This window comes from Quercus lobata, chromosome 2 (assembly GCF_001633185.2).
Source record: "Quercus lobata isolate SW786 chromosome 2, ValleyOak3.0 Primary Assembly, whole genome shotgun sequence".
In the NCBI taxonomy this organism is placed as follows: Eukaryota; Viridiplantae; Streptophyta; class Magnoliopsida; order Fagales; family Fagaceae; genus Quercus; species Quercus lobata.
This window is the reverse complement of record NC_044905.1, coordinates 66,225,382-66,239,668: the sequence shown is the minus strand read 5'-3', so window position 1 is coordinate 66,239,668 and position 14,287 is coordinate 66,225,382. Positions and strand designations below refer to the sequence as shown.

Genomic DNA, 14,287 nt, shown 5'->3' with positions numbered 1-14,287 from the left:
ATTGGTTATGATATAAATAAATTTTTTTGATGAATCAATCAATTTTATTAAATACAAACCAGAGTACACAAAGCCCAAAAGGCAACTACACTAGACAAAGCAATAATTTGTAAGCACCGAAAACACAAGCATAACAGTGTCACCTCAACACAAGCTAACAGACTAAGTCAGCCTATCCTTTAAAAACAAAATAATAAACCTACATAGCAAATAGAAATACAACCAAGGGATGATCCATGTGAACAAACCAACAGTTGTGACTACATCAAGACACCAAAATGCACCATTTTGCACAAGACTAGAAATAGCAACCATCATCATAGCCATATTATGTCTTCTTAAATGGCATACAAGGATTCAAGCCCCATTTGCCATATAATATCCTGTTCAAATTGAGTCATTGGCTTTGCAATTACAAGAATACATGTTCATGTAGGATATAAAATCATTACTATTTTACTCATAAACATTTTTACCTTCTTTTGTACTGGGTATTCCAATAACTAGTTCAATTGATATTTATTAAAAAAAAAGGTTAATTTTCAAGTTAATACAATTAAGTAACCACACTTTTTTTTTTTCAAAGTTTTGTACTGATCAATAATTCAACAACAAATTACTATAATCAAACTCAAAACAATAATTCAACAACAACAGCAATGCTCAATCCCAAACATTTGGGGTAAATTATGGATTCTCAACAAATTAGTCAAAATCAGACACATATATTCTTTTCCTTCAAAAATTGAACACAACATAGTAATTGAATTAACTATGATCTAACAAAGCTTCAAACAAACTATTTGGAATAGTGGAAGTAATACAATTAATTTATTTTGAGAGATATGCAAGTAGGCAAGAGATAAAAAAAAATAAAAAAATAAAAAAAAGGATGTCCATGGCATCTAAATTACACTCAAAGAATTTGAATAAGTAGGTAATTCATAAGATATCTAAGATTCATAACTATAATCTTCAAAGGAACAGGAAAAAAAAAAGTTCTTAGTTGCTAATAATAATAAAAACCTTATGTTTTCTGGTATAGAGATTCATTCTAAAGTCTAAAAAATAAGAACATCACATACCTTAGAAATAGTTATCTTCTTCCACCACATTTGTGGACATTCTTCTTCAATCTTCTATGCATGATATGCTACACCAATTTGACCATCCTCACAAGCCACTTTGGTTTTTCAATTTCAAACATAAGATATCCCATAAAATTCCAAATATTGTTCCACATGCATAACCTATGGATACAGCTTGCCAATTAAACCCATTTTCATGCTCTAAATTGTCATCTTGTTGCAAGATCGGTGGTGGTGGTTGCTTTGCCTCATGGTTGTCGCATGTTCTTGACAATGGAAGCCCATACAATCCCAAGTTTTCAGTGTACAAATCATTGTTGAATGTATTGAATTGATTTCCTGAAGGTATGTGTCCTATGAGTTTGTAATGTGATAGCTTTAAGACTTCAAGCATCGTTAGATCTGCCAATTGACTAGGAATCTCCCCATTGAACTTGTTGAAAGAGAGGTCTAACTATTCAAGATTGGTCAAATTTCCAAATGATGATAGAATATAACATATAAGGTTACTATAAGAAAAGTTGAGCCCCTTGAGTGATTTAAGCCTTACAATCATCTTTGGCATCTCTCCTCTGAAACTATTGTTTGAAAAATCAATGCTTGTTAAGCCGGTTAAGACTCTCTCAATCTCAATATACTGCCCTTTAACCATAACATGACCCATTGCATTTTGGATTATGGACCTATATATATATATATATATATATATTTTCTATTCTTCTCCAAAAAAAAAAAAAGTCGGATTTTCTAAGGTATCATCCTAATTAAAATTTTATGTTTCAAACCATTTCTCAACAAAATAATAATAATAATAATAATAATAATAATAATAATAATAATAATAATAATAATAATGTTAGGACATATGTAAATTATGTTAGGAACATATGTCAAATATAGAATTAACTAATCATTTGATAAAACGCACTTTACTTATAAGTTGGTAGATCTAGGATGTGTTTAATACTTCAAAGAACAAGAGTTCAAGTCTGGTATTGAAGCCATACAAATATGTCCAAGAAACAAGTGAAGAAAGGTTGTTCATTAAAACTGGACAGATTCCTAACAGATAGCTATCTATCAAAGTCTCAACAGTTGCTCGACAGATAGTATCTATCGAGGTTTAATGAATCTCTCAATCTCAATATACTACCCTTTAACCATAACATGACCCATTGCATTTTGGATTATGGACCTATATATATATATATATATATCATGTACATATATATATATATATATTCTATTCTTCTCCAAAAAAAAAGTCGAATTTTCTAAGGTATCATCCTAATTAAAATTTTATGTTTCAAACCATTTCTCAACAAAATAATAATAATAATATTAATAATGTTAGGACATATGTAAATTATGTTAGGAACATATGTCAAATATAGAATTGGTTAATTCTTTGATAAAACGCACTTTACTTATAATTGGGTAGATTTAGGATGTGTTTAATACTTCAAAGAACAAGTGTTCAAGTCTAGTATTGAAGCCATACAAATATGTCCAAGAAACAAGTGAAGAAGGGTTGTTCATTAAAGTTGGATAGATTCCTAACAGATAGCTATCTATCAAGGTCTCAACAGCTGCTCGACAGATAGTATCTATCGAGGTTTAATGAATCTCGAAAACTTCTCGACAGATACTATCTATCGAGGTCTCGACAGTTGCTTGACAGATACTATCTATCGAGAATTACGAAATTAGAATTTTCAGATCTGATTTTCAGCCCATGCTGACATATATGTGTAGGGTTTCTTTTCTTACAACCCTAGACATATATAAGGCTTATTTTAAAAGCCGTCACATAAGAGAATACAAGGAGAATACATGCAAAATGTGACCGAGTGCCTTATTCTTTCTAAAAGAAGTTACTGCGTCTTTGCGCCTTAGGGTTTTATAACGAAGTGCTTCTTAATCTTCATTGTTGATGAAGTGAAGAATTTTGCAGCCAACAATCTTCTTCAAGTTGGTGAGTTAGTCACGTACTGGAAGCCGTGCATCATTGCTTAGTCACATACTGGGATCCATGCAAAAAGGGTGGCGTTTATATATTGAAGAGTTCAGAGGTTCTGAAGTAGTAGAATGTTTCTACTATAAGTTCATCTACGGGGATTATAGAGTTTAGGGATAAAAGTTTTGTGCTAGATCTGAAACTTCTCTTTACTATAGTGAATTGCTTTTTGGGAATGTTTCTCCCCCAAGTTTCTTACTATGAGACTAGTTTGTTTCATTGGTTTTCCTGGGTCATTATATCTTGTCTTATTTACTTTTCCGTTGTGCATGATATTGACATAATATTGATGTTAGTTTGTTTTAATAAGGTTTATTCATAATAAATCTAATTAATAACTTGAGTTTAAAACTTGTTAATTATATCAACTGTGGTCTAAATTTCCCAACAAATAATAATAATAATAATTGCTAAATTATTTAATTCTTTTTGCAATTTTCCTTCTCTTGAATAGAATAATACACTTCCTTTCAATAAATATGCATTCTTGACTACCCATAATGCTTATGCTATTGAGGGAGAGCCATCTCACACTAGAGTTCCTCGAGCTACCTTTAAAAATCAAGAAGACAACATCACTCAGCAGCTAAATGTAAGTTCTTTTTTGTAAGTCTTTTCTTTTACATCTTCCTTCTTCTTCTTTTTTATTATTATTATTATTTTTTTTTTTTTGGGTTACCAAACTAGCATTCTTTATTTGTAGAATGGAGTTTGCGGCTTGATGCTAGATATGTATGATTTTGAAGGAGATGTATGGTTGTGCCATTCTTCTAAAGGATAATGCTATGACATTACTGCATTTGTATGTATACTTTATCCCTACTAAACTAACTTTTTAAAATTATGTTTGGAATGAAGGGAAGGAAGTCGGAATAAACTAAACATTAGTAACCTTCCTTTCTACTCTTTTCTTTTCTCTGTCCCTCCAAACATAAGATTAGATTAGGTATTGATGGGAAAAAAATTATTGACATAAATTGCCGTTTACTTATATTTTATACATAATAGGAACCAGCTATAAACACTCTGAAGGAAATTGAAGCCTTGTTATCAGCAAATCCAACAGAAATTGTCACATTGATCTTATAAGACTATGTTCAAGCCCCTAATGGATTGACAAAGGTCTTCACCAATGCAGGGTTAATGAAATATTGGTTTCCTGTGAAAAACATGCCAAAAAATGGTCAAGATTGGCCACTAGTAAGTGACATGGTTGCTAACAACCAAAGGCTACTTGTATTCACTTCAATTATGTCCAAGGAAGAAAGTGAAGGCATTGCTTACCAGTGGAATTCCATGGTTGAGAGTCAGTGTAAGAAGCGCTCATTAATATATATATTCAATCTAAAGTTTTGTTCTTGTATCATCATGCAACTTTCAGCCTGTCTTCAATTACCCGATCATTCAATGGACTGGTAATTGTCTGTTATTAATATAGTCCACAATAAAAATGGATTTCACTGAATAGTTATGATATTCGCCAAGAGTCTTGTAGTTTAATAGCACTATCTGTTTTCTTTATAAGAATCACTGTTCAAATCTCGATCTCTCTCCCACTACAAATAACATAAGGTTTTTCAACATGTTTTTATCTACGGTCACTAAAAATTGTTGATATAAACCTTAATTTTCTACAGTTATATGAAATTGTGGAGTAAAAGCAAGAAAATTAGCATATTTATTTCCATGGTTGACATAACTGTTGAAATAAGGGTCAGGAAAAAAAAAAATCAGCTTTTTCTTCAAGTTTCAACACTGTGGAAAAAAAAGGGGTCAAAAGAACATAAAAAGATTTTATCAATAGTTGTTTACCATTGTTGAAAATAAGTAACCCCATATTATATAGAAGCTACAGTATCTCACAAGCCAAAATCTGTTACATGCTCTCTTTCTCGCTCTCGCTTTAGCTCTCGGTCTCTGCTTTCCTTATTCAGTTGTTGTTGAGAAAACTTTCTATTTCTCTATTATTTTCTCAGCAACCAAACAAAGTTCTTGGCTTCAGTTGATTTCTCTTTGCTTTAGATTCACCATGCTGGTACTATTACGTCTAGATCTTCTATATATTCACACTTTCCCCAATCCAATCCCTCCGATTAGGTATCTTCAATATGTTCATTGATGAATCCAATTGCTTAGTCTCCATAAAAACCTAACCTTCAATCTTTATATATTTTTTTTTAATTCTTAAATTCGATTTTATATAGCTTTATAATTAAACTACAAATCTGGAATTATTGTTTAATTACTCTTAATTATCACAAAAATGGCTTAATTGCTTTTTACCCCTATTGAAGTTACTTTCTTGACCAAAGAAAATGCTAGTTAAAATTGAAATTGAGTCTTGATCATCAGGTAATGCTTGATTTTGCTTTATCAGTACCTTGATTTGGGAACAAGACTTGAACAAAGATATAGAAGTTATTCATTTATTGTTTTTGCTGTTAATGTAATTTGGAAATTTAGAATTTGATGGAATATTAAAAAATTATATAAAAATCATGATGCCAATCCATTTTGCAGTTCAGAATTTGAATCTTACATCGATTGTATTATTTCTTTTAATTTTAAATCTGTCTCTAAGAGAGGTTGTTATTTTTTCCTCTTAACTTTCCTATAATTTTTTGTGTATATTAATTCTGACTGAGCTGTGTTTGGATTTGGTTGGTCAAGTAAAGCTCTTATTTTTTTTCTTTTTCTTTTTTCCAATAAAGCTTTCTAGACTTGGCTTATTAATTTGATTTATTTTTTTTTTTTTTTTTTTTTTTTTTTTTTTGTGTGTGGGATTTGAGAGTAGACCTAGAAACAGCTACAGCTCAGTTTACATCATCCTCAATTTCAACGAGGAACTTGCCTTTGTTTCAGGGGCTTCAACTATCAACAATGAAAGTTGGTCCTTCAGCGGAGCATTTGGGAGTAGGGAGTGGTCTCTCTCAGAGGGCACTTAGGGGTCTAGTTGCTTCCAAGGTAGTATTTTCATCCTCATTTCCATTTCTCAAATTTATCAGTGTTTGTTATTGAAGTTTGTTGTATTGTAGTATGTGGGGATTTTGATTGTTGTGAATTATGTGTTGGTATGTGGCTAGTTTGGGTACTTTGGGATGGGATTCTCTATAGTTTGTATGATGGTATTGGTTTGAAATGTGTGATTAAAGGATTTAAGTACAAGGTGGTGCTACCCAAAGAATTTAAAAAAAAAAAAAAAAATTACAGCAAAGAATTTAGTGAAAGCTTTGGGACAGAAGACATGAGAAGTCGAAAGTTCATTCATATAAGGTCTTAAAAAATAACTGTTTCAACTTTACCACACAAAACTATTACTCCTCAATATAAGTGCATTCTTTTCTCTTCAAAATTATACATTGAACACAAAGGAAAAACTTTTCAAATCCCCCAATTACAACTTTTAACAAAACATCTCTTCCGACATGATAACACCTACATAACAGGTTAAGCATGTTTGTGAAACTTTAAAGAAATTTGTAGTTGTTGAAATGTTTGTGAATGTGAAGTATTTTTATTTCCCTTTATTTTTCTTTTCTCTCAGCAACCAAACAAAGTACAAACAGTTCTTCTCTCGATCTGAGTAATATTGTTAATGGGAACTTGGGATATGACTAGGTTTGAATAATTTGGCTTAACCTTTTTTAGTTGAAAAGAATATTTTACTTGGTTCCTGCTTTTGTAACTGTTGGTATCAGTTTCTTGCTTGTCCTATTACAATAAGCAGATGGATCATTTTGTCACTATTTGCATCTACTTGATAAAATATATTTAGGGAAAGAGAGGGCAGTTTGAATATTGAATCATCAGCTATCAAGTAATAGCCTGGTCATTTTGATTCTTTTTAATTTTAAATTGTCCCACTTTTTCCTAATTTAGCAAATAAGCTCAAGGCCTAATCTTTTCTTTTGTTTTTCCTATAATGTTCTGCAGTTAAACATAGATTAAAGTAATTTGGCATCTTTTAATTGCTTAAATTGCATGCCAAGTTTGGTTAACATGAATTTAAACTGGTGTCTTGGTTTGGTGATTTGTTTCTGCTTTGTAGGGAAGAAAGAAGATTTCTGAAGGAGAGGATGTGAGTGTGGTATTGGAGACAGAGATCCTTGACTTGGCAGAGAAACTAGAGAAGTTACAAAGGAGCTTAGGACTAAAAGATTTTGAAGTTAGGAACTGTAGTAATTTAGATAAACAAGCGTCTCTTCTTCAGAGACGGCTAGAGATGTTTGGAGTAACATCAGATGAGATATGTGTGAAGGAGATACAGGAGATGGCAGAAGCAAGCTTGTCAATTAAAACAAGTTGTAGAGTTGATGATAGCTTTGTTTCAAGTGGCAAATCCAATATTAATTTTATGGCCATTGAATTAAAAAAAAGGTACTAACTTTCAAAAAAAATTTGCTTCCAAATTTTTCATATTAGAACTTAAAAAAAAACAATGGCCATGTCCTTGTCTTTTCATGCTATAGGTCAATCTATGTTCTCTTTTTTGTGTACATTTTTCTTGAATATTTAGTACTTCCACTGCTTATTATCTCTATTTGATGCTCAATGTTATAAAAGTGCCGAAACTAGTTCTATGCTATTTCCCTTTTGATACCTATTAAAAATGAAGTTTGGTGTTGATCCATGTTGTATACCAATGCAATAATTTGCTTCTATGGGTACTTAATTTGGCCCCTCTTTTGCCTCCTATTACCTCATATTGCTAATATAATAGGTGCAGAGGATCTTACCCATCTACTTTTGACTTCTAGCCATCTATTATTTAGTGTTACCTATTCTATATAAAATAGCAAGAGAAGTTACTAAGTGGCAATGCACTTTGTATGACTGTTTTCATACAGCTTTAAATGAAGCACTGAAGAAGGAAGATGAGAGGCTCAAGATTGCAATCGGAGAAGTAATGACACGTGCTATGTGTACATTGTGCTGTAATGGAGAGGAGAGAATTCCTTATCAAATATAATGGATAAGGTAATTAAATGAATATACATGTGGCTGTTATGTGGTGTCTCAACTCTTGTTCTACTAGTTTGGTTGGGAAGTAATTATGGCTTTAGGACTAGGATCTATTGGGAGTAATTTGTGCAGTTAGTTTCATTGTGTTATAAATGTAGTTGATAGGTTGCTGAAATTCAATTTGGAATTGCACAATTGTGTTTACATTTATATTTTGAATCAAATTATTAAATTTTGATTAAAGTGAAAGAGTGCATACAGATTTTTTTTTTTCTAAGAAAATACTTATTTCGACGTTTATTAACTATTGATAAATGTGTAACACTTTTTTCAACGGTTGTGTAGACTGTAGTAAAATGTTCTTGGCATGGTTTTTAATAACGGTTCTCTACTGTCATTTTAACTGTCGAAAATATTTTTTTCAATGGTTTTTAGTACTTTTTTCGATGGTTTCAACCGTTGAAAATAGTCAAATGTCTTGTAGTCCCATTATTGCAACTTCTGAATTATTAAAAATAAAAAAGACACATTCAATGATTGGGTATGACCCAAGTCCTTAATTTCCTTTACTGAATGTATCTTTTTTTTCTTCCCATTTTTAATCTTTTTGAAATTGAAAATTTGCAGATGGAAATGGTGGAATGCATGCAGGAAATTGTTTCAATAGGGAAACATCATCACCGCTAGATGATAGAACCAAGCCTTTAGTTTTGGTGAATCATTCCCCAACAATTCCCTTCAAGCAAATTGCATGTGAACATAACTCAGCCAATCTGATTAACATGCTCCATACTTGTTTTGTTGTGGCTGGCAACCAATGGGCTAATTTTGTTGCCGTTGATTATTACAGGGTATGTCAATTTTCCTCTCGTCTCATTCTCTTTTGTGTACTTTGTATTACCAACGAATTGAAAAGCTTCATACACATAGGTGGATGAAGAAGAGGAACAAAACTTCTAAAGCAAAAATAGTTCTAAAAATGCTCTGAAATTAAATACTAAGTTATATGGAATAAAAAATTAACTCTTCGATCAATTTTTGTTTAAGAAATTAAGTAGCATAATGAGATGTGGATGGTTTCCTTCTTCCCCCAACATTGAATCCTTGACCTTCATCAGTGATGGTAGTAAGTGGCAAAACAAGGATTCAACTCAAGTAACAAAATATATAATTGATATACATGTTGCATGCGGACAAGGTACTGTGTGTACAAGCATTGCATACACATGCACTCTGTAATTGGACCATAAGGACATTTGTAACCTGTATCCTTAAATACTTTCCCAACTAATACCATCTCTCAGTACGTCAAGATCAAGAACCTTCCCAAATTGATGAAGGTCATGCGCTCAAACCCAAAAAGATACACTAGTGAATTTCATGCATGTGGAAAGAGTGTTACCATCAAAGTAATGGCTTCTCAAAGAGCCTAATACTACCATCGATCACTTTGAGTGTGTCCAGTTCTACTTTGATTACAAAAGGGAGAACAATCTCCAGTTCATCTTTGGGTTTATTAATTTTTAGATTTTTTTTTTCCTAATTTAATGCAGAGAAGCGATGGAGGTGGAGTATTTTAAGCTTTGGACACTCTTAATGGAGAATTGTTGCGTGGTTGTGATGATGTCTATGCATGTGTGGTGAGAGATATTTATGGCATCATCATCATAATCATCTTTTTTTATTATTATTAACAAATGTTTTGACACATATTCTCACTTTAAAATTTTTTTCAGATTCCATTCTTATGTCAACTTTGTAATCGAACCATTAAATGCTAAATAAGTGGCATCCACTAGTTAAATAACTTATATAATGCCATGTGTCATCAAATTGTTAACCAAAGTAAATGGCATGGTTATAAAAACGGAATCAAACATGAATTGTCAAAATAAAATATTTGAAAAGTAAATGGTCAAAATAAAAAAACCTTCAAATTTAAAGGTCAAAAGTCTAATTTGGTAATATATATATATATATATATACACACACACTAATTTTCTAGGACTATCCTAAAACAATCTTGTTTGGCCCACTAAACTACTACCTTTCTAAGAAAACATATCATGCATCATGTGCATGTATCTACCCCCATGTGAGAGGGTGGTTATATACACGCATCAGATACATGTAATACCACCTCCTATCTAGGAATTGAACCCACTTGTACTACTTTACATTGATGGTTACATATCCGATGCATAGTGGAAATTCTCACAAGTTTGATTTCCTTCATTTTGCAGAATGGATCAACTTCATCAGCTTGCAACCATGAGACAAACGTGGACCACCATAAGATTTAAGTTCCATCATGAAGTTTACAGGAGATGAATATGTTATAGAAAAAGCCTATATGCTACCTCGTTATGTTGTTTATTATTATTTGGGGTAAAAGCATTTGCCCCCATTATATTTCGTGTAGTTCACAATTCCCCCATTTAGCTTTGAAACCAACCAATTTTTCCCTTTATGTTTGGGAAATAAGCAAATACTCCAAATTTGTTACTTTCTCAATTAAATCTAACAAATTTTTTTTAAAGAAATTATTAGTTGTACATCACAAGGAAGAGAAAAAGTTGAGAATTGTACTGTAGTGTTCTTATATTACATTTGTAAACATTGTAATTTCATGGGATTTAACTGAAAAAGTAATAGATTTGAGGTATTTGCTAATTTCTCAAACATAGAAAGGAAAATTGATTGGTTTCAAAGATAAATGGGAGATTGTGAATTACCCCAAACATAAAGGGGTGAATGTACTTTTTCCCCTTATTATTTTCAACCATAAATCAATTGTGAAATTTATTTAGCAAAAAAATTATAATTGTGAAAACAAATAATCACAATCCAGTATAGCAGTGAGGAAATTAAGAAAATAAATTTTCAAGGATAGCGTTAACACTATGGGGTCCTTTCAACAATAACAGCATCATAGCATATATAATATGATTAAATGATTTTTCTGAAACTCTTCTTTTCCTCCAAGTAGATGTATGTACTGAATTTCATATAGCTTTGGATATGGAATTAAGAGTGTTTATTTCCATGGTAGACCGTGACAATTTATTTCATTGTTGTTATACGACTTTTACTAATCGTTATAGTATATTAACACAAATTGAGTTGTGATAACTCACTTCATCTCCCATTTATTTAACTAAATGTTTATTGCCATCTATTTGATGGTTAATTGGTGTGAGTTAAAGTTATGGTTGATTTAGTTCATACAGCATGATGAATTTCAAGTCAATCATATCTAATTAATACAAGAAAAGGCCATCAATTACACATTCAACAATGGGTTTAGCTTACCTCCGATACTTTTTTAAACTAAACATCTCCTTTTGTTTTAAATAAAAATGGCTAGTAGTGAGTTTTAATCTCCACCTTTTATTTAGTTAGTGGGTGATGTGGTAGTTTCTTATTAAAACAAAATGAGATTCCAGTTAAAAAAGTACTAGAGGTAAGCAAAACCCTTCAACAATAACGTTTAAGTGATAATGTTCCTTTTTTAGCACATTCAACATGACTAATGTGGGAGCATCCATCAACACTGAAGAGACACTAACTTGCAGAATGACCAAGCAGAAATTTGAAATATACATAAGAGCACCAACTTATTTTAAAAACTACATATTCTAAACTGTCATTATTGAAAAACAAATGGCATGTGTCAAAGTCTCTTTGTGGAAAATACATGTTTCAAGACCTTGGCTATCATCTAGAAAAGTTAATAATAATTATTATGCTTAATTTTTAAGTTTTTGTTTTTTAATGTTTGTTTCCATCAAATTTGGGAATGTGCTCATTCTCTTAAAAAGAAAAAAAAGAAAAAAATAGGAATATGCTAGAATAATAATCTGTTAATATTTAAAAATATATATATAAATATATATATATATATTTCAATATTTTATTGCTTTGCAATCTTGTTTATTATCATCTCATCTTTTTAGCAATTACTGTTAAGTAAATTCAGTGATTTCTCTAGCCCATTTTCTTCATACATTCCCTGGTCAAGAATCAGTGCTTTGTCAATAGAAGAGCCTCCAACAACATTAGTTGGGGAAGAGCACTATTTATGATGGTGTAATCATACGGTTAACAAGCGCGGTTATGGTGGTGTCACTATTGTGATTCCACAACATGATAAAACCAAATTCTGTCATAACAAATATAGCCGTTATGAGTACATCCATTACAAATTTAGGCATGGCTCTATTGGGTATGAGTTTTGGCAACCTCAAGTTGGACGGCTTAGATTTGATTTAGTTTTTAGATTGTATTTGAATTTATTTCAAAGCTTATCTAAAACCTTGCATTAAAGGAGATTTTGAGTTAAAAGGGATGAAGCTTGTGGATCAATAAAAAAAAAAAAGTTGATACCCTCGTCTATATTTATATATAATTATATCTAAGAGCTAAAGTATAGCGTTTATTATTGCTATACTCCTATTGAACTATATCAGTGTAGCATTTCGGCCCATTCGGTCCACTTCCGTGATGCTTTGGGATGAGAGATTTGTGTAGAAAAAGGAGCTGCTTCATTGAAAATTATGTCACATTCTCAGCGTAATACTATTAGGTCCTTGATAAAATTACATTTTTTTTAATTATTAAAGTCTTGTATTTATTATCTAATATAAGTGATAGATTTACTTATCTCTGCTTCCTATTTAGATTATTCAAGACTTATAGAAAATTAACCGTTTGTAAGGAGCACTAGAAACAAATTTCAACCACGTATTACATTATTTACAAAATATCCCTCCTTATATAATAATTGAATGTAAAAATGCATTATGTTTCCTTGAAAAAAAAAATCTTAAAAAATTTAAAACACTTTCAAATAACAAATATAAATAGCTTAATTTAGAATATCTAATATATTGTATTAACTATACTTTTTTAGAAAATAATAACATCATTTTAAGAAGCGTTTAAGACTAACACTTATAAATTTTATTTATTATTTTCATTTTTTCACTTAACAAAAAAATAAATCGTCAAATTTTTCATGCATCATGCAAGGCTATGACCAGTTGTAGTAAAAACAGAAACCCATATGAAGCATTCAAAATTTGAATATAGGGCTTTTAAGTATCTTTGATAATAGTGAGAAAAATAAAGTTATAAAGAATACCTTGCAATAGATTGGAATTCTATTGCCAACTTATAACATGTACTCTAACGAGGATTTCAAATTAAGCACGAGTACACAAATTATAAAAATTAGAGATAAAGTAATATTTAGACAAGGTAAGCCCATAAACCAGGCTACGGATGAGATTTGTTTTTTCTAATTATGAAGAAGAGATCATTGATTTTATAGTTGGTTAGTGTTTTGCAGTATAATTAATTCATTTATATAATATCTAAAAGCTAAAATATAACATTTATTGTACTACGTTCTTATTGAGTCACATTAGTATAACATTTCAATCCATTCGAGCCACTTTGGTGATGAGAATATACACGAAATTTCCAAATCTAAGAGATGTAAAAAATAGAGAAAAATATACGTCAAAGAAAAATAATCACACACAAGACAGTATTTATATGTTTCGGCAATTTGCCTACGTCTACAGAGTTGCTAGGATTTCACTATTCTCAAGAAAAAAAATACAAAGTATGGCAGTACAATTTTTTTCTCTCAAAAACAACATAAAACCCTAATCTCCAAAACAATAATTTTTATATCTTGTGCACAGGATTCATAATGAGCTACAAAATGAGCCAAAAAACCTTTCCCAAGGGCCCCAAGCCTCTGCTCCATAGACTAAACCTCAGAAAATCTCTCATTAAAAACTGTAACAATATTATTTTGGGTTGGATCATAATCCGGATCAAACACAACTAGGCTCCACAAAGCCTAACAAATCTCCCACTTGGAGACTGCTAGTTCAATCACCAACTTCAACCGCAATCCTCCAAAGACAATCTCTCATCACTGTAACTCATCCTCCTGTCCTCAAGTTAGAAGACCAACTGAAACTACACACAGCTTCAACTTCTCAATAATGACACTCTTAGTCAACATGTCTGCTAGGTTCTTAGATCCACAAATCTTCTTAAGTATTACCAGTTTATCTTCAATAAGGTAATGGATAAAATGGTATCTCATCTGTATATGCTTCGATTTTGAATAAAAAGCCAAATTTTTAGCAAGAAAAATTGCACTCTGACAATCACTATGTAGAATGCTTATCTCTTGCTTCTT

General features: G+C 31.2%; 1 protein-coding gene and 1 pseudogene across 1 annotated transcript; both read left to right on the top strand.

Moving 5' to 3' along the window:
* The first annotated feature begins 1,252 nt into the window (after nucleotides 1-1,252).
* Nucleotides 1,253-10,756, top strand: LOC115968629 (annotated as a pseudogene).
* LOC115978184 lies at nucleotides 5,614-8,116 on the top strand. Its single transcript, XM_031100204.1, has 4 exons — nucleotides 5,614-5,690; nucleotides 5,900-6,069; nucleotides 7,154-7,482; nucleotides 7,953-8,116. Exons 2-4 carry the CDS (start codon nucleotides 5,986-5,988, stop codon nucleotides 7,960-7,962), a joined length of 423 nt encoding a protein of 140 aa, XP_030956064.1. The 5' UTR covers nucleotides 5,614-5,690; nucleotides 5,900-5,985; the 3' UTR covers nucleotides 7,963-8,116.
* Nucleotides 10,757-14,287: the final 3,531 nt, after the last annotated feature.

Coding starts and splice junctions, on each gene's coding strand:
- LOC115978184 (XM_031100204.1), top strand. CDS start 5,986: ATGAAAGTTGGTCCTTCAGCGGAGCATTTGGGAGTAGGGAGTGGTCTC. Junction 6,070..7,153: donor GGGGTCTAGTTGCTTCCAAG/GTAGTATTTTCA, acceptor TCTGCTTTGTAG/GGAAGAAAGAAGATTTCTGA.